The sequence below is a fragment of the Monomorium pharaonis genome, chromosome 4 (genome assembly GCF_013373865.1).
Source record: "Monomorium pharaonis isolate MP-MQ-018 chromosome 4, ASM1337386v2, whole genome shotgun sequence".
Classification (NCBI taxonomy): domain Eukaryota; kingdom Metazoa; phylum Arthropoda; class Insecta; order Hymenoptera; family Formicidae; genus Monomorium; species Monomorium pharaonis.
Window position 1 is genome coordinate 24093297 of NC_050470.1, and position 23559 is coordinate 24116855.

Here is a 23559-nt window from a genome sequence, read left to right on the forward strand (position 1 = left end):
ATATTGATAATATATATTATATTGGTAATACCAGTCTCACCATTTAAACAATAAAAACGAATTCTTTATCGTATAAATTGCCCTTTAACTAATATAAATTGCCTCTTTTACTGCAGCATGGTCAGATATAATAGAAAAGCAAAAAGTGTCACAGGCGATCTTTTCAGCCAGTGTGAACCTTAGTGCCGCGATTATTCAGGCACCCACGCGGAAATGGTTTCCTCTTATATTTTCTCTATTTGAGCATTAGAGAAGACTTTTCTCCTTTCCCTCAATAAATCTCCGACACGGTCATGAAAGAAAATTATTAATATTCTCACGTTTGTATTAGATCATGTTTAAAAAAATCGTGACTATGCTTCAGATGTTGAAATACTTTGATATTAATTATTTAGTTACATCAAAAACTTATCAATTTATCCAAGCTTAACGCAAATGATAAATCGCAAAATTTTTCTCGGTATACTTGGCGCTCTTGGAAGCGATTATTCAGTGACCCGTGCACGCCTCTCTCTGGCACCGTTTTCTCTCCGATTTTCATACATAGACGGATATCGGATCGGAGGCGAGGAGATCCTCGTGAGATCCATGTCCGTGTCCCGACAAGGTGGACCAACGTAGATAGGGCCCAAGCCCGAGAGATACATCCCCGGGTCGGGGGAGGCCTCGCGAGGTAAGAGAGAAAGGGAGAAAGAGAGAGACACCCACGCAGGTGGGACCACACACGACGGTCCCGTCATTTGTTGGACACTGCATGGGCATGTCGTGTTCCACAGACACGAGGTACACAGCATTGTACACTTCTTGGCGCTGTCCCGCGGCGTGTCGTATCGCCAGCGGGCCGTGCAACTTTATGGCCGAAGCCGATTGCGTGCGACTCGAATAGACGCAGAGGGGGCAAGTAGGGGGGGGTGCGAAGAAGGAAACGGGCTCTGGCACCTGAGCGCGCGAGACGAATGCGACCGTAAGAGGATTATAATTTAATTTATTATGTTAATATGCCGGACCGCGTGTGAGAAGGGCGCACATTTCGCAAGGATCTTTTGTCGCGGTATTTCGACGTTATTGGTATTAAACGAAATTCAATTATTCTGGCTATGTAGGTCTTGAATCTCAATCTTGCGGTAATATTCATTGCGTCAGTTGATTATCTGAGATATAAAATGTAAAATCTTAAGTCCCTCCAGGAATAACGAGTTCTCGTAGAGAGCAAGGAGAAGAGAAGCCACGTTCCATACGAAAAAAAATGACCTCCGTTGCAAAGAGAGATCGTAAATGCTGAACTTCTCTCGTTCTCTTGGGGGAATAAATTTTGTAAAGAAATACACACTAGAATGCATATGTAGATAACAGAAAGGGAACACGTTGCAGAGGAGAATGCGAGATAGATGCGTACCGGCAACCGACGGTCGGGCAGTGACTTGACCTCGGGGATACATTATTGATAGTGGCGCACGTCGAGAATGGTGACTAGATGGTAATTTTCAACGCGGGACGAAAAGGGGCGACGATATTCCGTGCGCTTAGGTCCCGTAGGATTAACGTCGCGGAGGACGCGGTATGAATCTCGGATTAGATTGCGATACCGGGGCTACCGCACCGGATCGATGATCCATGACAGTTTTCGATAGCTCGATAACGATCATCTTCACGAAACGTCGTGAGAATGCAGTTCTAATATCGAACGTTCATTTCTTCGCGACGGAAGGTAAGAAAAATTTCGAGTCAAAAAATAAAATTAAAACGAATGTAGCTTTTCATTTCAGCGGCGTAAAAATTTCTCAGATTTATAAGGTACCTTTAGTGAGGGGGGATCAGCTTCTGAACAGCATCCCGGACAACAAAATTCCTCGTCGAAACGGTGGATTACGTTCAAAAATTTGAATGATCGATTGACCGCTTTGTCTCGGAATGCTGTAACATGACTAATGCGAGATTCCTGTCTTGAAAAAAAGCGCCATGCACGTAAAGCCACGCTACGGCGTACCTTTCCCGAGAGAGTCGGGTAGTTCGATCAAAGTCGAAGCAAGACCAGAAGCAATCCTTCGGCGGCGCACGAGAGATATCCATCTACAATGATGCTAAGGACCGAAGGACCAGGCATTTGTAATCCTGCGAGTGAGACCGGGGATCGTGGAAGGGACGGCCGTGCAGCCCAATTTATATATTGCGTCCCGGAGACGTCGCCGATTAATCCTGAAGAAGTCGCGAGACCACCCAAGTGAAACTAACACCCTTTCTCGCCCTGCTGCCTGACACCGGTCGCGCGTCGTAAACGTCGTTTCGTCCTACTTTAACACTGCGGAGCTTAACTAAACGCAGTAGAACGCAGCTGCCCCTTCCTTTCTCCATTCTGGATCGACTCTAATCGTCCGGGGACGATGTCGCACCATAAAGCGACGAAAGTCGAGCGACACGTTACCTCGAAAGAAGTTTGACGGTTGGTAGGAAAATCGAGCTACGTGTGAGCTCTGATCTTGGCTTAGCTTATCTTAATTTCAAAAGAAAGCGAAAGAAACGCTCAAAGTATATAAGTCAACGCAACGAGTCTCAAATGTAAATTGATTTAAATTTAAGGCAGCGATTACAACGAATTAATTGGCCACAAGTGACCAGAAAAAGACGCAATCGGCATATTTTACCTCCGAGTTACATTATATACAGACGGCGTTTCGTTATTTTTTTGCGGTACTTTACACCTACAGTCGAACGTCATTATGATAATATTTCGCGAAGCCCACGTCTTTTTTCTCATTACGCGAATGCACATAGGGGGGCGGACGAAAAGGTAGGGGCTGGGAGGGAGGACGAGAGTCCCGTCCGCTAATTTGAATATTGAGTTGCGGGGGTGTCGGTAACGGGCAGCTGCACAACTCGCATAAAACATAAAACGTCTCTAGAACCATTCGCTCCTCCAGACGGAGGGAACGTGGGTGCGCTTGAGCCAAGCCAAATACCTACTCCTTTTGAGTACCGAAAGGTCTCCTGCTGAATGATGCCCCAAAGACAAAACGCTCGCGTGTCCCGAACAAATTCTCGGATGGAACTCGTTTGCTGACTGATAGGCCGCGAATTCACACGTCAACGAGAGAATTAAAACTTTCTGTTATTTCAAAATATAATTTTACAAAAATAATAACAAAAAATGTATAAACAACCACATATTCTACGTGCTTCTTAGAGCTATCTTATGACGTATATGTACATACATTTTGAAAAAGGCGAAAAAAATCATTCGAGCGTTTCATCGAGAATTTATTGAATTTATCAATCAGTGGATCATTTATCTTTACGAGACGTTCTTAATTTCCAAGAAGTCTCTCGCTGTTAATATTCCTCATCAAACCTGTTCGTGCATCAGAATCGCGAAACTGTGGACACGAGCATGCAGATATAAACCTTGCATCTTACACGGACACATGAAAAATTTTTGTACCACGAAGTCAAAGTTCGCCTCGTGTTTAATTAGCGACTTTTTAAAAAATCCACTCGCGTATACGCCTGCCATTTCAGCATTGTGCTCATATGATCAACCGCTTGAGAGCATAAATCGTTCACATGCGCTTTACATACGACAACACTCGCAAAGAATTATTTTTATCCTCAACAAGGCCACTTGTGTACATAAAAAAAGTACTTAGAACCTTTAGCCAATTTAGCTCACATGTATATAAATATTTTCAATAACAGGTCAACAAAGTTGATGGTGCGCAGTTCATTAAGATTATAATACCTGTTTTGTGTGTGATGACACAAATTTATAAAAATTAAATTAAAATTTCTAGAAAAGAAAATTCTTTTTACTACAATAATCAAACGTTAATCAATTGAATCAACACGTTCCATCTTTCCTTCTTTCCTCACGGTTTTCAAAATTAGAAAATTTTGCGAATATTATTTCCTAATCTTATCCACGGGCGTTCTAAGTGATGATCTCGGCTTTGTCACGAAGGAGGGGGAGGGAGGGGATTCCCACAAAAAGCCCAATCATTCAACTAAGAACGTAATAAATGGCCAGCATTTACATACGAAGATGGCGAGTATCTTATTACAAGGGAACCGAGGGGGTGGGTTACATTTCGTTCGGTTAAGCTCGACCTGAACAATGCTCCACCGTGGTGGCCGCGGAGGTAATACCCGGACGACGCGTTGCTGAAGACATGATTAACATTCGTTAATAAGATGGATGCGCGTGACGGGCATTGTTGACCCGTTGACATTGGGTGTGATTTAGGTGCCTGGCTCGTACTCGAGGCTGCCGGATCTACTACTAGTACGAGGAAGAGGAGGAGGAGGAGAAGGGAGAAATCGCTCGCCATTGTTCGTTGCGTTTTTTCACTGTCTCGTTAGAGAATGCGCCAGGTCAACCGGGAAACAATTGAGTAACACCCTCGTAGGTGTGTGCGTTTTTGAAAGATTATATTTTGATCCCCTAAAGCCAGCTTTTATTGTTTTTCGAAAGTAAATTTACACGTCACTTGACAAGATAAAACGTACGCTTAGTGGAAGAACAGGAATAAAGTACGTGTAAATTGTACGTGTTTTATCATCTTTTTTCTTTCTTTAAGCTACGCACTGGAAAATAATGAGCGAGCCATCTTGAAATCATACGTCGTTCACGTGATTTCTGCACTGGCGGTACCCCATTAGTAGTGGAGCAGATGGGCAATCTTCGAACTACTCCGCGCACATTATACTCACCTTGAGCAGGTCGATCGCTCGGTGATGCAATTTTCTTCCGTGCATGCGTAACGAGGTTCCATACGTAAAACGGGGTAACGCGAGAGAAGGTAGAAAGGACACGTACGCGAGACGCAAGCGGTGTCCTTTGCGCGGATAGATGGTTTCGCATAATTATCGTAAGGGAAAAATCATTGTGCGCCATATGCCGCGCGTGGAGGGTAAACAGCAACAACGTAAGGATAGGCAAGTATACTGACGTTCACGTCGGCCTCGAGGTACATTAAACCCTTGCCTTACGCTATCACACCGGTAACAGCTGCTATGCGAAGCTCGCCGCTATCACCGCATCTTGGCGCTTCTTCAAACCCTGCGAGACGACGCGACGTTGCTTCCTCAACGTGGAAAATACGCGTTCACATGGCCATATTAAAAACTAGTAATGAGAATACAATGAAATTTTTAATCTTCAAATTAAACACAAGTATTTCAAAAATTATTAGATGATACTTTGGGTTAAAGTGAAAGCTTCTGACCGAAAGAGAATCTCCAGCCACAAACATAGTAAACATTTTTATAATACCTTGAGTCAGCGAACACGCTCACGTTGCTTCAATGAAGAGCTCAACCGACGATGACGAGATTCTAAATCTTTCACACGCGACCACCGGCGGGTGGGACGTGTACCAGACTTAACTAATATGAATAGATCGTCCAATGTGAATACACCCGCATGAGAGGGGCTATTATGGAAATTCATGTGAACACACAACGCCCCCATAACGCGACTCATCAAGATCACACCTGGCAGAGATCGAAATTCACTCGCGATATACTCGGTACCATCGTCAATGTTGTATATTTATACTTGCTTCACTTACAAAAACGTGTGCTTTCTTATAAAGATTCAAATTAAATCCACTCAACTGTTAACTCTAAATGGATAACAAAATTCACTTTCTACTTCAACACCTAATTTGAAATTATTTTCCAATCTCTATATTGCAAAGTGTTCAATTAAATACAGTATTAGATATACACGTTTTTATTCCAGCGATTTATCTCGACGGCGATTTGGATCGTTGCAATTTACATCAATTACCAATATCCATTTGGACGGAAAAAAAAATTCTGTGACCGCGTAGCGAAGCGTGTATCATCGATACGTATCGGAGCGAATTTTGTTTGTTACTCTTGAGAGTTGTTTTAACGAAAAGTGTCCTAGAGGCACGGCGGTATCGAGTTCGTTCGCGCGTTCAAGTGAAAATCAATGGAAACGTAAAAATCAATGGGAGCGCAGCACGCGAGCGTTGCTCCGCGTTCCCACCCTCGCGTAATCCCCCCCCCCGTCCCCCTCACTCTCGATAAATTTTCCCCCCGGGTCCGTGCAATCCTCGCGCATCAATAGCTCTCTTCGTGCCTCCGATCTCGAACGTAGCACATACGTGGTGATTGAGAAAGATTCAGTAAAAAGTGGATTGCGCATTGGCGCCTTCGGCGCCGCTCTTCGACGCACGTCAAAGTAATTGTAAGAAATAAGATTTACGAGGCAGATATACACCGCGGTACCAAGGTTGCCGGACGACGTATCTCGGCTCCGATGCAATGGCTAATGTTACCACGTACGATAGAAGCAATCACGAATGACGCAGACAAAAAAAGTCGCCGATATTCGCTTTCCCCGCGCGTGTGTATCGGAAGAGTCAACAATAAAAATCACAACCACACATCGAAAGACATACGTCGATAGTGCGATTCCAAGATCGTGCTGACATTTGCCCCAAAAAACTGTACATTTAAATGCCACGCCGGTTGGCGTTTCACGTTTCGTATACTCGCGAAGGCAGCACTCAGATATTGAAGATATATACTTTTAATGGAAAAACGCTTAAAGCAAAGGGTGGTTGTTCTCGTCAGGAATTTCATGATCGCGCCCGTACCATCGTTACCGGCGATTGCATCGTCGGCGTCGTTCCTGAATCAGCTACATTTTGACGTTGATGAAATCTGCCGGCAGGAGGATCACTCGGAACCGATCGGGCAAAGGAGGACCACGCGGTACGACGTCGATAAACTCCTGACAAATGCACTTAATCATCCGCGTCAAGGCTGGCGCCGTTGCACGCATGCAAAGGACGGACACACCTTCTGCATCGCGCCGCAATTACCGGCCGGCACGTGCACCGAGTCGAGAAGCTTGATTCCGCTCTTACATTGCTCAAGGGACCAACCCGGCACAGAGACGCGATAAAAATTGCTTAATCATATTAATTTTTGAAAAATAATATGCACTTTGAAGATTATTTTGCAACGAGTCTCGTATCGGAGCTTTAAGGGTCAACAAGATTACTGATATTTTTACATATTTTTACGCTTTTAAGTGATCAAGCTTTGTTTTCAGATGGTTTGGTTAATTTTTGCGCTTTATAACTTTATTAATAATCATTATTGTACCCATTTCTTACTGTAATTATATATGTTAAAATTATTTAAAAATCTGTTTTGTTTCAGTTTTTTTTTAAGTATTGTAGACTCTATGGTATCTCTGTTTTACATTGATCTTAAACCTTTCAAAACCTTTAATTCATCTTCTCAAATCTATACAAAACGGAGAAGAATGTCTAAAGATGTAACGTTAGTATTCTTAATTCCTTCATCGTAATACACTTTCTCGAGAGGCAAGCAAATATATTATCTGCGCAAATAATTATTTTTGATGACTAGTCATTCAATCGTTACCGAGTAAGTGACTTCTCATTTTGTCCGTACGTCGTGAAGCTTTGCGAACAATTCTCGAAGCGCCCCCCGGGATCGAGCGTACCAGTTGCGGTACCGCGAACGTCGATCGCAATTGCGCGAGCAACGCCGCCGTATTCTTGCGTGCGAAGGCCATTAAACAGATTAATCCGGATTACACGCGACACTGTAACGCGTCGGTCCCGCGGTCCCGTCTTAATTGAGACGTGAAAGTATGTCTTAGCAATAGGAACTGCGCCTCCCTGTGCGGCGGTAACCGCGCGAAAAAAAAATCTCATTCCCAATCCCGCCGGAATGGAAATTAATTGCGCGCTGGGTGGCGGGAGAATTTTATGCGTGCGCGTCGCACACGCTGTCGCGAGTCCATCCGCAATTAGCGCATTAATTGACCGTAATCCAGCGTGTAATTATTGCGCGCGCTTTGAGCGCACGAGAGAAGGCCGTCAGAGAATTTTCGGTCGAATTTTTGCGAGGACGATGAAGCAATTTTACGTTGCATTACGTGGTCAAAAACACTCGCGACGTGAACGAACTCTTTAGTGTCAAAAATTAATAAAGGACTGGTCATAATCGAGATACTGTTATTATCTTTTGTTCGACAAATATACAATTTAAATTACGCAATGTAATAAACTGTCAATCAACTCGTAACTTTTGAAGGAGATAACTAGGAAATCCAGAAATTGCGAAATTCGAGAACGTAATGATAGAGGCCTTTAGTCGCCGGTCTGTCAACCCTCGTTAAGCTCAACGAACGTACGTAAAAGAAGCAAAAGTGACGGAAAGCGCCCGCGACAAGCGTCAGCGACAGCAGCAGCTTCCACTCCGGCAATGATGGGGGTTCTTGCCTTTTTTGCGTTATTAAAAATAATGGTGACATATATTAGTTTTAACGAAGGAACCACCGGTTTTTTGTTACCGTCTTTATGCGCCTGGTCATTTGTTTCCAACGAAATAAACGTTGCGCCGAAACAATGGATGCTCGCCTTTTGCCAGTCGACGGGCGTGGGGAAAGAAAAAAGGAACCAGAACGCAGCGAACGCGCGCGAGAAGAGATAGAAAGCAGAGACGAGAGAACGAGCTAGCGACCGGGAGGTGGTATTCGCCCTCTTCTTCATGGAGGCCAAATCGTTGTCGGGATTCCATGTCGTAATTTCAATTTCAAATTATCCAATTCCAAAGCGTCTACACCCATTCGGCGAACCCGGCTTTCCAAGTAAGAGGAGAGCGCGAGAGAACATGAACGACAATCCTATTCATGCTTTATTCTAAAACACTGTTACATATTGCAATGTGCGACATCGCCCCTAGAATTCTACACAAATTTATTTCCGATCATTGAAAATTATTTTCAGGACAATCGACAAGTTGCAGTACGTTAAAGCGATAATACGAGAATAATGATCTCATCATTTCATGCAAAAGAGTCTATTCAGAGCGTATCATTACACGCATCGCGCATAATGCAAAATCATCGTATATTAATCTCGTACTTCTCTATTCGATGCGAAACTGTTGCGCATAATTGTATTTCAAGGACTTTCATTTAGTTAGGTATTATCGCGCATAACGGGTACATAATTTACAAACGAATTTTTCATGGCGCTTCGATACCGCTTTTAACACTCCATCAGAGATTCCCTAGCGGGGGACTCTGCTGCGCGCCGTAGAAAGTCAAGAGTCAGCAATTTAAATTACTTCGCGTAGCGCGAGTTCGAGTAAAAAATTTAATTATCAGTTAACACCGGTGGCGTGATTATCGTACTAAGACACAAAAACTACAAGCTTAATGAAAATATTTCTTTATAACATCTGCTTGTTACTCTCTCCTTAAGCAACAAACATTTCCTTAAGCCTCTCTTTGTCCCTAATGTAATAATAATTTTCAAATTGAAAACCGTGCCGCAGAGAATTATAAGAACAATCGCATCTTGTGTGCTTAATTTTCTATTTTCCCTGCTGTAAAGGAAAGGTCGAAATTGGACGCGATCACGCTATCACAATATTTACCATTGGCCTGGAGATTGATATCACACACTTGAAAGGGTTAAGCTCACGAGTAGTTTATGGTTTCGGTCGTTTTTGCGGAACGATTTTCCAGAACGATTCTGGAGAATTACCAGCGTGATGTATCGCTCACGACAATCCATTCAAATTTCCCATGCTGCAACGACGGTCCATCATCCGTATAAAGCTGTAAATTTATGGCGTGCGAATAAGATTTATTATAATGCGTTGTGGACTTTTACAACACGGAAGAAAACATATCGTATTCGTAATCCACAGTATTCCTAAAGTTTTTGGATAAAATTTATCATGATGAACCCCCTTTACAAACCTCAAAACATAATAAAACTATCATTTTAGTCAAAATAAATAATACCACATTTTAGTTTTTACAATTCTAAGCGTGTAATCGAGAAAAATCTCAAAAAATCTCAGAATATGAATTGACGAATGATCGATAAAGATTTATTGCCAAAGTATATCATTTAGGCGTGAGGCGCAAAAAACGATGAAAATTAATTTTTTAAATATTTATAACAATTAGGCAAATGCACGTCCTCTCGCGAATGATCGATCAGTCGATTGTACGTTACGAAAAGATATTTCCAGCCAAATTTGGAGGAAATCGTACATTGCGTTTAGGCGTGAGAAGCAAAAAACGATAAAAATTAGTTTAAAAAATTTATTACAATTGGTAAATTAAAGTCCTGTCGGAAATGATCGATTATGTATTATAATGACTAAACTCTATGCAAATTTTTCAAAGTTCGTTAAAAATCTCATAACCAGGGAATTTTTAACGTTTGATTGAATGGTGTCCCCTAGAAACGCTTATATGACGTTCGGCCCTAGCCGCTCGGCGTTTGGCTGCTGCCTTTGGCTGCTGCCTTCAGCTACATTTAAAATTATATTTCTAGATTATTGAGCATTACTACAATATTTGTAGCAGACTTTCGTATTTCGGTCAATTTTTCCATAATGTCCAAAGCAGACTTTCGTATTTCGTTTGCTACCGGCATAAAATTTCCTAATAAATTATGTTGTTTAGCATTTATAATATCTTCCTGGTCTTTAGTTCTATTTTGGTCTTCCCCGCGATCAAAAATGTCTGCCCTGCTAATGTTACTAATGTACTTTGCAGGATTTGATTGTGAAATGATCTACAAATAAATGACAAATTAGAATTAATAACATGTTATATAATCAAAATTAATTTAGTGAATATATATATATATATATATATATATATATATATATATATACACATATATAACTGAGAAAAAAATATTGTTAATTTGACTAAATTTTTCAACTTGATTAAATTTATTCAATTCAAGTATTTTATTCATTTAACTTAAATACATAAATTATTTGAACTTCTATTCAAGTATGTATATATTTGAATAAAATACATTAATGCTTGAATTGAAGAAATTTAATCAAGTTGAAAAATTTAGTCAAATTAACAACTTTTTTCTCAGTGTATCTTTGTAAAAATTAATTTATTCATCAACAATGGATATTTAATAAAAATAATACGATAACAATAAATAAAATTTACCTTCTTTCCGTTTTGTAATGTAATGAAAAAATTCTCTCGTTCTTTCTTAATAATTGATTGTGAGATGTCAGAAACAGAAGAATCATCACTAGTGAAAACATATTGAACATTCTCAGAACATCTAAACGTAACACTGTTATCGTAAAAAATATATACTTATAAATAATATTGTAAATCATGTATATATATATATATATATATATATATTAAAGTTTCAAAATAACCTGCATGTATCCTCAATATTTAATTCACGTTTGATGTTTACAATCGAGGATTCTAGATTTATAACGCTTGTGCCAATGGATGTTTCTAACAGATTATTATCATTCTTGTTTTCGAACTCCTTTATTTGGAGTACGTCAAGCACGCGTTGTATGGTGAACACTATTTGTTCATTATTTAAAGGCATAATGACATTCGACGGTGGATCGTCTGGATTCTAAAATGCACGCGTAATATTCACAAATTATGAAAAATTTTATAAATGCAGTAAATGCAGTAACTTGTATTCATCGAACATACATACTCTTTAAATCCAAATCGGTAAAATCTTACTGAGTCGCAATGTTATATTTATAATTATCATCTGACAATGACATTTTATGACTATTCATTATCTATTGGTAATTCCAATTAAAAAGCAAACTCATATTAATTGAAATGAATCTAGTATCACTGAAAGACAATACATATATCACTGATTGATATAATTACAAGTATAACACTGAAATCAAAAATATTCACCGTCTTACAGTGAATAACATACTGATTCCGATTTAGAGCGTATACATATGTATGCAAACATACACATACATACAAATAGCAATCGTTCACATTGACATTTGTATACCGACTACATTTTATAACGTAGCTTTTAATCGAACGAATACTTACATTCGATGTTCTCATGTAACGAATAACTAGACGCGTAAATTCTTCCGCAAATTGTAGCACACTCATTCTTGGCTTTCTACGGTACGACAGTTTTGGATGATGTACGCGAACGAATCTATTTCGAGTGACTGCTCGATCGAGCGGCTTTGTAACGATTTCCCAATATTATTATTCGCTGTAACAATGGACAGTGCCGTGTTAAGAATTCTATTGACTCGCGTTTCAAGGTGTTTTCGAGAAACAAATTTACAGAAAGAAGATAAACAAACATTTTAATGTTTCTAAATGTATTTGCCTGTGTATGGTACCGTCTCTTTCTCAAGTTCTTTCGTGACAAGCGTGTTTTTCCAATTATTTCGATCGTTGCATTTTCTTTAGATTAATTCTTTATTATTTAACAAATAAATGGAAAAGTTTTATTAATTGCTCTCCTTTCATGCCTTTCCATTATCAATCTTTTGCGTTAATACTGCATAAGGTAAAGTTATTGCAAAAAAAGATAATACGCCTGTGCTTATTACTTTTGTAAAGCACCCACTGTGCGCGTCAATTTCCTTTCGAATGTCGCTAGGTCTCCTTGAGTTACATTAACGAGGCAATTCCACGCATTTGCCGAGATATAAATCGCAATTTAATCTGCGGTTAAAGGATGATTAATAACTATTGTATCGCAGGTCAACACCGTCTCGTAGGATAAATTACGTTTTCCAACGATAACCTTATGGACAGTCGAGTCAAAACACAACACTCCATAAAGGGACTCTCCATAAAAGGTCACGTGTCATTAATTATGCACTTTGCTGATTTGCAAACAACACGGACTTGTCTCACTCTGTCCTTCTCTCTTTCTTTCTCTCACCTTTTGATACGACAATCACTGAATTATTTTAACATCCCCCAGCCGTTTCCTAAATCACACGAACAAGGAGCTTCACGATCTCCGCCGCGCGAGAGTCACGACGATTTATTTATTTATTCACGACGAGAACGCTTGCGGAAAACCTTGGAGAATTGTGAGAATTTACTATAAAGTTCTTGAAAAAGATCATAAAGAGATCCATCTTACATGCACTTCGTAATCCCGGACCTAAAATGTTCACGTAAAAGTGTCCCCGATGACACCGCGCGATCCAATCCCGAGATAAATTTTTCCATTTGCTTGATGTGATTTAATAACGAAAATCCGTTTTGCGTCGAATGCGAAACCGAGCGGAATATTTACCGGCGAGACGACGAGAAGAATACGAATATTTCTTCCGCGGCAACGGTTTTTCACGAGCACTGCCACGAGATCCGCAAAATCACCGTCATAAATTTTCACGCCGCGGTTTCCGGTGTGCGCGCGGCGAAATTTATTAATGCAAATCAGACGCTCGTATAACGCCTGAATGAGAATGATTTTGATTGACGATCCACGAGAGCGATTTGTCAGCTTTTCACCGGCGATAGCGCCGTCATCATCCGAATGCCGCTATCAGATTACCGCGCTAAATTTTCACGTACTAACGAGTGAGGTCCGCGCGATTTCCATACGCCTCTGCGTTCTACGAAATTTATTAATGCCAATAAAACGCGCGTGCCCAGCTTGTAGAGCGGCGCGAAAAAATTCTTTTATCGATGTGCAAACTTATACGTTTGATTTAATCTCGCTGTTCGCGCTCGAATGCCTTTCGACGAGAGGCACTTCGATCGAAAGTAACTTCGCATTGGCTCTTACAATCACTGAATTATCCTCATAGTCTCGTATATAAGCGCGTTCGTATATAAAAAGAGTTAGGCACGTGTATATACTCGTAACGTAAAATGCAATGCATGGTAATGTATGCAGGCGCCACGAAGAAATTGCATTCTGGTCGACTGTCCGCGAGGTATGGTCATATATCTGTTTTATTTCTTCCCGATAATAAGATCATGAAGAGTGTATTCACGATATCAAATGTAGAGTAATAGCATGGGAAGAAATTGTGTAAATATCAGATTGTATCAAGTACAAAATAAAAAAGCAAATGTTGATTGACTTTGGCTAAGATTTTATAATAGATTATTAGTATAATCAGTGGTTATTATTGTTTTTTTTGTTTAATCCCATAGAATTTATTTTTCACAAGAGTAGACATAAGTAATTATTTTTAGTGCACTACTGCAAAAGTAAAAAAATTATATCTGATATCTGAATTATATCTGATCGGCAAGGGAAATAGTGCTCGAAAACGTCAAGCGATTGAATAGTTCAGACTTTTCGAATCTCCAAATCAAACTCATCAAACAGTTTAATCTTTTCGAACTGCAGGCATGGTCGAACTGTTTGAATTTTTAAAATTACTTGCTTGCAGCAAGACAATTTCCACACATACATATGAATAAAATTATACTTACTGTACATCAATATAAACTTTCATTATATATTATTTTTTACAGACAATATGTTTGTGTATGTATTACATTTCAGTAAAAGATAGCAGTTGAATAACAAAAATTGTAAGGTACAGCTGCACGGTTTTTTAAAAACATAAATTCCAAAGGTATATAAAAAGATCACGTATCTAGGAAGAAGCCTTCGGCGACGCAACCAGACCACTGACTTCCGGCACAATGCTCGAACGAAATCACATGTGCACCGCGAGTACAAAGACATATTATGGCCAGACATTTCTCTTGCCTGCTGAAACCGTGAAAAATCACGAAACCCGGCCGAATCACAAGCGGATCGCATCTGCTAACGACCAGAGTGAATCCGTCCGAGGGAAGTCACCTGAAAGGAATTTAAACCAACTCTCTTCGTGCTCTCTATCTCGAGGTGCTCCTGTTTACGTGGCGAAATCACCGTTTCCAAGCCGCGCGGAAATCGGCTGAATGCCGATTCGAAATCCGTGACGGTCCCGGGCATCTTCGTCTCCCTTTTAAACCGCACCGAGTCTAATCAGGTCGGTCGTCATCTGCCGTCTTCTGCGTTTTCGTTACGATTCTTCGAGAAAAATAAAAAAAAAGGGATTTGCGATGTCGCACGTTGCGCAGCGCCGAAAAATCTCGAATGCTATAGAACTCTCGATATCGGAAGCCGACAACAACTTTGTATTCATTCTATAATCCACTCCAATTGTACACAACACACACACGCGTATTATACATATTATACATGAAAAGTACATTTTTTATTCTTTTTCTTTTCTAAAATATGCTATTATAAAATATATATAAAATATACTATCATCAAGATTCAACGCGAAAGTCTATTCAATATGTACTCTTCAATAGCACAATATCTGTATCTCATAATTAAAATTATAATGAAAGTTATACATATAATTCATGTTAACATATTTAAACTCATCGAACGATGCATGAGTAAATGTCCATTCGCATTCGCATCGGTCCTTCTCTTTGAAAATTTTAATGAAATTCAACTGGCGGTTATTTTTATGCATCGTGCAGCTGGTCCATCTTAACGAAGGCACATTGTAAAACGCAGGACAGCACGTATCTTCGTGGGCGGAGAAGCCCGCAAAAGCCGCATCGGTCCCCGTGAAATCTTCAATTCGTCGCAGCGACGGTACCCTCTATGCAGTCCTCCGGTCGCGCGACTGTCCCGACACATGGATATGCCTTAAGTAGCCCGACAAGTATTGACCTGTGGATGAATATCGCGATACGCATGACCGCCATAGGAGAATTATCGACCACTAGACGAAACTTGTGCCGCCGCCTTGTCGGCGATTTGACTCGCACGACCCGCAGCTCTTCGCTTGCACCGAGCGCACTTTTGTCGCAACCGTTTCTCCGATCAGAGACAGAGAGAGAGAGAGAGTATTCAGCAGCACGATAGCAAGCTTTCCTCGTAAGTGATACACGTACGTGAAATTTTACCGGGGGTAATCAGGGGTAAACACTCGATATCTTCGCTCCAGCAAATAACGCGCCCCAATTTAACTCGACTGCTCTAAGATTTGGAGTATACTCTCACTATTAATGTATTTTGCTTTTGCTATTTTGATTTTGTGGTGTAAGAATAATCTTAAACATGAGACATTAATCAGATAACGCATTACGTTTAAGTCAAAAGAAAGAAAGCTGAAAGCTCGAACAGAGAAAAGAATATTCGCAAATATATCACTTATATTATTCGCCACTTTTATGCAATTACGTAATTAATTTTAAGTAATTCCGCTAAATTTCGCTGACAACCGTAAAAACGGGCGTACGAAGGAGCATATTCGAGGGATTTAATAGATTTCACGAGGGCCCTCTTCTCTAGTTGTAGCTGTGAATTACCCGTTGCACACCCCTCGATTTCATGCCGTCGTTCAAATGAATATTCTTGAGGCATCTCGGCGTCTCGATCCTCGAGAACTCTGTCACGGTGGTAAGTGTCTGGCCGCCAGAGACTCCGCCGGCACAAGCCCCCATAATAAAACACCCCTCGCACAGGCACGCCGCCGACGTACGGACAATCGACTATTGTACAGTCGGGCCGGTGAAAAGCAGCGGCTTCAATTAACTTTTCGTGCACTTTGCAGCACGCGGATCCAAAAGCGCTTCGACCGCCCCGCCTACCATCGAAACGCCGGAATTATTGCTGAAACGCCTTTCACAAGTTGTAGGTGTGAAAATCTCGTGGAAATGTTAGAAAATTTTTAGGAACCTTATACCCATCTTCTAAGGACTCTTGATATATCATCCTCATTTCAGAAAGCAATAATTTTAATTGCCAATTTTTTATTAAAGGTATCATTTAAAAAATTCACGTTACTCGCAAACATATAGTTATAAAACTAAATGTCCGGATATAGGAAAGTATTTATAAAATATTTTGTACATTAAATATTATATATAAATTTTTAGAGAAAACTTTGTTGGAGGTGATAATCCCTGTGCCAGTACAGTGAGACACACTTCCTTCAAAAATATGCTTTGATTTATATTAAACAGTCTTGTTTCTTTGATGTTATTCCGCTAATTTCACCATCTTTTGCAACGTAAGTCAAAACAGGTGAAAACCGATATAAAGTAAAATCAGCAGTTTAAAGTTTGAAATAAATCTTTTAAACTTTCAAAAGATACTGTAATTTACAAAATAAGGTAAATTCTGGAATTCCTGGTCCGGCCAATTAGATTCGTAACTGTATATTTAACGTAAGAGAAAAACTTCAAGGAGAAAACTTTTAAGAGGAGAACAAGTCTACTTTCACAATCGTTTGCAAAATAGATATTTTTGCAAACTTGTGGCCAATCGTCGTAGCTTAGTCGCATTTTTCAAAGGTAAGAATTAGCAGGGGGTGCAACTATATGGGATGCAGCAGGCCTGCACTGTAACCGTTCAGATCTGCAGACAAAGATACACACAAAAGAAGATGCCGTTGTTCAGGGCCACCACTCCTTTTGGAGAAAACCTTTTGAAGTTTCCGCCTTTAAACTGCCTTTTTGTCGACACGCACGTTTCTTGACGGCGCGATCCCGTAACTTTTGCGACTTTCTAACCTACCCTTGCGATGAAAATTGGAGCTGCATCGGTCCGACCGATTTTACAATTGTTTTACCAAATATTTATTTTCGAAGGAGGGACCATAGAACTACGCTTTTAGGGGAAAACTCGCTGGCGCCGCTCCGTTTCCCCGATGTTGATTTTGGCATGCATACGTTAAATCCAATGAGTTCGCTACCGTGAAATTGACTTAATTTGCATCGGACCGGGTGAAAAGCGAATGTTTGTTTTGCGTAAACACACTTGAACGGTACACCGATTGTAAACCTACGAATAAAGCAGAAATAATCCGAACAGCGAAACAGTATACGCAAATATTTCAAAGCGAAATTTCTCTTTTTGTCGCTAAATTCAAACGCGTTTTATTCACACATGTTTAATATAAACTTTCAGTATAGAATAAATGAACGGAAGTGGACGACATTTCAACGTGGTGCGAATGATAATTGTGAAGTTATAATAAGAAAGTTGACACGCCGTTTCGAGGAGCGAACGAGTAATTGGCGCTGTTCTGTTGCCGATAAATAAGTTCGAGCGTCTATTAGGCACTGCATAAAGCAGGCGAGACGAAAGCTCAAAGTTATGATCATTGGGCCTGGAAAGCCATCTGCTAACCTTAACACGTACCAGAAGCTGGCGGCGCGACGTAAGAACTCGTCTCACCGTTCCACTTCGGATACATCTGGATCGCATAAAAGGAGCAAAAAGACCCCGTGCCGAAAATTGCTGTAAGAAGGCTTCTATCATCGAAAGGGTGCCGGCGTTAGTGATACTTATAGAAACCAGCAATCGCGTTTGTTTAGTCTACATTTTTCCTTAATGGAAGCTCATAGAACGTTTAGCACTATTACAGTAAAATTCTTGTAAAAAAACACTTCCAAAATTATTTCGTTTTCCATTCAATTTAATTCAATTAAAAGATCGTACAATAAAAAGTGCTGCATACGGTATTAGTAATAATAATAATAAACGATGCGTTAATCATTTTCCAACGATTTTCCGTTCTTGCTTCGAGATCAATCTAAATCTGTCGACGTAAGAAAAAAATAAAACATTTTGATTCACCTTTCGTGAGAAATGGATATTCGTGATCACGCCAAATTACAAATAAAGGAAAACAAGATAGCAGAAATCCTTCGCGTGAGAAATCGCATTAATTGCAGAGATGAACTAAATAAAAGAGCATGACATACAAATATATATGATGGAAAATAATATGATCCTCAATATTTCTTGATAGAACCGATGAGACAGACATTATAGCTACGCAATTGTATGTACTAATAACGGCACTTATGATACTTTTCCAGAAGAATATTAAACTCAACTGTTGTTCCAACGATAAAATCTTGAAGCGAACGTATTTTCTAACTTTCGTGATTGTGAATTACGATTTGAGGTATGCGTGAGTCACGTGAGAATACCGATCGGGGTAGATGCAAGGTCGTGCTTGGTCGAGGAAAGTGCACGAACGGTGTGCAAAATGCGTGCGTGCTTCTCGAAGCCGCTTGCATGATTCGCTAGCCAAACGATCGTCGAAATGGATGATGATAGGTTTCCGCAAACTAGCGATACGCGGAAATTAAAATTAACCGGCGAAGGATTAAAAAAAAAACACGCCATTCAACGATCCGTTAATTGAGACTCGGGAAGCGGAGAGACCTCGCGCAAGAAGCTTGAAGATATTCGACTGATATTCCCGGCGATGTGGGACCACTTTACGATTTTTCACGGTACACTTCGCGCGCGACTTCGTCTGATTTTTAATCGCAGACTCCGCGCGTTATCGCGAACGACGCGACTCACGGCGAAACCCGGCGTCGACGATCGTTATTACGCGCTCGCGCATAATTTCTTATTGCGCAGGGAACACTTTGCGATTTTCCGTCGTTGCGTCAATTATTTAATTACATGCAAGTCTCTCGAAATAACGTAACGATGGTAGAGACGATAAATTTTAGCCGATCGTAATTACGAGACGGTGATTATGGAGTGGAGTAATTTGTGCGCGGATAGGGATCACTTTGCGATTTTCCATGGTCGATCGATACAATTTTGATCCACATCAGATCAGATTACCTACATTACACGATATTTTAATGAGGTATATTAGGCGCACGGGCAAACGGTGTCAGGTCCCCGTTTCGGCCGAACCTTCGAAAGCTGCAGCTTCAAGTTATAATTACAAAAGATAATGATCTGTGCCGCACTAATTTTTGTATAAAGTTTGTGTAAGCATCCACGAAACAAACAATAGAAAACCACATTACTAATACACGTCTAAAATAATCTGAGTTTTCACTTCTGATTTATTAAATGTATTGCTAAACTTTTAAATTACAATACATATACATTCCCGTGACAATAATGCCTAACATCGTGTATTTAAAAGTTGTATAATGTTCCCATGATTCGATACAAGAACACACAATTCTCTCGGAAGAACGATATGATCGAAAGGAAGAGAAATGCATCCGCCTGACAATCAGGTATCAAATTTCGCGATTTATAGTGTTTTAGGACGACCAAATGGTCTTCAATATTCAATAGCGCTATTTATTAGACGGCATTCGAGCGGGCACGGTCCCTTGGAAAGTTCGCCACGTATCCAATTTCGAGCATTTCCTCCCACACACGGAAATGCTCGAAGATCCCGCAGGGAAGCGAAGTGAGATCGGAGTGGGAGGATTTGCAACACCGTCTCATTATATCTCTCTCGATGACATTATTCCGCAGGACGTCGACGTTCCGTGTTTCTCAACATGATTCTTAATCGAAAAACTGGCGACATGTAAGCATTAAGTACTTTTTATATTCTCTAGAATAAAAGATTTTATTAAAAAATGTAAACAATAAAAATTTTAATAATAAAAGTTTTTCAATTATATCAATTTTATAACTGTTCTCTTATTGATTCCTCTCCGACAGCACTTCAGCATGCCGTGCTTTAATTCCTCACCTCTCTCTTTCTGCTCTGTCATCGGTTTTCTTTCAATCACTCTGTTTATCATTCCAATCTCGCAATCACCAGCGCTTACTTTCGTATTATCCTCTTTCTTTATTAATACTTGTATGTGTGCAAGTCAGTGCTGTTCATTCTCGTTTGTCTACCTGCCGTTATTTCGATAAAAATCAGCATCGCCGCGTGACATAAAAATTATTTCTGACAACGTTCCATTATATTTTTTGTTAAATTGTCTCTGAAATGACTCTATCATCTCGTGAGTCTTAACGACGCTCGAACAAAGCCAAGAGGATCCCTCGACATAAAGCCCCAAACAAATTGAAACCGGAACACGAGAAGGACGCGTGCCGGAATTCAGCCACACTTCGTTCATATGGAAAAAATTGTCTAATAATAACTAAAAAATCTGACTAGACTGAAAAAAGAATAGTAAGAAATTTATGAGTACATATACATATAAAGCGAAAAGTAAACGGCAATTCTAAAGTGCACTGTTAAGCCAAAAAATGAAAATCTAAAAATATTATTTATGACGGGCAAACCTTTATATTGTATGTCATTTATTATGTGTCGAACATGGAACATGGACACATTCTTAAAACGCAACCTTGTGAATTCTAACCTTGGAAAGTAAGTACATGTTCGTATTTCATTGTATAAGGTTAAAACGTTCTTAACCTTTTCGTAATTTATAAATATATTGTAACGAAAATTGTCAAGCACAAGGCTGAAATATGCTTAGTAATGTAAGAATGAAACTAGGCAAAAAAGAGTCTAAAGATTCTCTAAAATCCCTCTTATATTTGACATTCTATTACGTAAGACAGTAATACGCAATCCGCGACTTGTCTAAATTTTTTGTAGCCTGCTACCTTATAATCAAAAATATATAATCTTCTATTTCATGCAAACTATCAAATAATAATAACTCGTACACTTTGCACATTTTAAAATTAATTTATACAATTTTTTTTACTTTTATGTTTTGTTATAATTTTTTATCATAAATCACTATTCAAAGAAATTATTCAGAAAAATTATATTAAAAGTCCCAAAATACGCTTTATGTAAAATATGAAAAAATTTTAATCTTTTGTCATATATAATTGGTCTATTTTTTTGTAAAATGTTACGTTTATTCTTTTAATTTTATCAAATTTTAATTTATGTTTCACATCCAGAAAAAAATTAACACAAGTTAAAATTTTCCAATTTTATTTTATTATAAATTATAAATTTCAAAGTAGAAAAGCGATACAAGTTAAATTCAAATAAAAAAAACATCAATTGCAGTTTAAATGATATTTTTTTGTGAGATAAAAGATAATCCCATACCGCTCGTAACTATATTGACCGCAGCAATGGCATTATAGTTATTTATATTTAAACCAGACTCCGTTATATTTATTATTATATAAATAAAATTCTGAAGGGCCTTAAAAAAAGAAGAAACAAAGTTTTCTACAAAAGATTTAGCAAATGAATACTTTCTTCGCAATTTTAAAGTTCTTTTCTAAAAGTTCAATTGTTCTTCGCACAACAGATGATAATAAAAACGCGCTTTCTCCGGTTAAGGTTTTGCAAAGTGCTTTGTAGTGCTAAAAATAATGACATTACATATATGCACTTTTTTATCGTTATTCGTTAATAAAAAAACACTTTCACAATTCCATACCATCTTATTAATCGTGAAATCTGATTGCATTAACGAAATAAGAATCTTACCGATTCAGATTTAATTAATCAGTGTCTATTGGACTTTCGACGAACTCACACAGCATTAAGAACATGCGACGCATGTCGATCAGCGAACTTAATTCGATGTTAATTCTGCCACCGGGTTGATGAACGGATCGCATTATAATGCGCTCTTGAGCGGTTCACGCTCATTGTGCCGTGTACCACGAGCGGAGGCGCGATCGCCTCTTTGGTGGTCCCGCGGCACGAATTTATCCGCATCACGTTAAAGGGTGGCGGACTCGGATGGCCCCGCGAGGCGGCAGATCGGTGGAGACTCGTCATACAAAACGGTGGTTTTACGATTAAAATTACGATACTTTTATGTTCGCGGCTAACTGAAAGTTAATGCGCCGTCAAATCGTCTCTCTCTCTCTCTCCCCCCCGCTTCCTGCGGTGAAGCTCCATGTTGCCGACCAACCAAAAGAAGGTTGACCCTCTCCTCATGGTCCTCCTTCATTTCGCGATGCACCGGTCGCCGATGCTCAAAAGATGCAGGTAGCACGTAATTTGTGAGATAGGCATTTTCGTATACTGATACATATAAAACACATAAATAATATATAGGCGATCGGTGAAAAACCAATATATCTATAAAAATATTTTTGAAAAAGAATAAAATATTTAGAAAGCTACGCTCGCTGAAAATACGTCTCGGAGAGCCGAGAAATTTTCGCAAAAAAATAATGACGACTATCTACTGTTCCATACATTTTTTTATGTACTAGAACACAACAATGCGCGCGCTTCGCCCGCGCCACTTAGCATTTTTATATTGAACATTGCACTTTTTTTTCTTCTGTAATATTACTCTCACACACTTTATCATATTTAATGCCCTTCTCTATCCCACGCTCCTTCTCCCCCTCTCTAAATTACTAATTATATTATTAATGATATTAATTATATTATTTTCATACTGTTCAATATTACTCTTACATTTTACTTTCTTATTTAATCCTCGTCTTTATCTCACGCTCTCCCACTCTCCACCCTCCGCCCCTCTCTCTCTCTCTCTAAACACAAATTAGTAATTATATCATATTTTCATGTTTCTTAATATCACTCTTACATACTTTCACTCCATACTTAATCCCCTTTAAATAAATTAAAAATTATAATATATTATATGTAATGTTACCTGTTAATTTTCAATCAATTTTCAAAACTTTCACTTTCTGGCGAACTCTTTAAAAAATTATTGTACGCGTCCGGAACTATATGAAAACTGCGTTAAAATAAATAAATCTGTCGATATTCAATAAGCACTTCACGTCCAGCTTTCAAAATTCAAGTTTTTCGGGTAAAATAATTGTTTAAAAAATGTTTTAATTAATTATATTACCGGAACTTCTTAGAAACTTATTGTACGCGTCCGAAACTATATGAGAATTGCGTTCAAATAAATAGATCTGTCGATATTCGATTAGCACTTTACGTCAAGCCTTAAAAATTCAAGTTTTCGGGCAAAACAATTGT

General features: G+C 39.3%; 2 protein-coding genes across 4 annotated transcripts in view; both read right to left on the reverse strand.

Annotated features, from left to right (window-relative positions):
* LOC118645106 overlaps positions 1 to 23559 on the reverse strand; it is a 392389-nt gene that overhangs the window by 127816 nt on the left and 241014 nt on the right. The gene's annotated exons all lie outside the window — the stretch shown is intronic.
* LOC105840337 lies at positions 10113 to 13944 on the reverse strand. Its single transcript, XM_012687241.3, has 4 exons — positions 11900 to 13944; positions 11230 to 11444; positions 11006 to 11138; positions 10113 to 10604 (listed from the first exon to the last, which is right to left on the reverse strand). The coding sequence occupies exons 1-4, from the start codon at positions 11963 to 11965 to the stop codon at positions 10350 to 10352; spliced, it is 669 nt and encodes a 222-aa protein (XP_012542695.1). The 5' UTR covers positions 11966 to 13944; the 3' UTR covers positions 10113 to 10349.

Excerpts from the sequence above, each read along its gene's own strand:
- LOC105840337 (XM_012687241.3), bottom strand. The coding sequence starts at position 11,965 with ATGAGTGTGCTACAATTTGCGGAAGAATTTACGCGTCTAGTTATTCGT. Across the intron at positions 11,445-11,899 it reads GTTACATGAGAACATCGAAT|AATCCAGACGATCCACCGTC; the intron begins GTAAGTATTCGT and ends CGTGCATTTTAG. Across the intron at positions 10,605-11,005 it reads CATTACAAAACGGAAAGAAG|ATCATTTCACAATCAAATCC; the intron begins GTAAATTTTATT and ends ATTTATTTGTAG.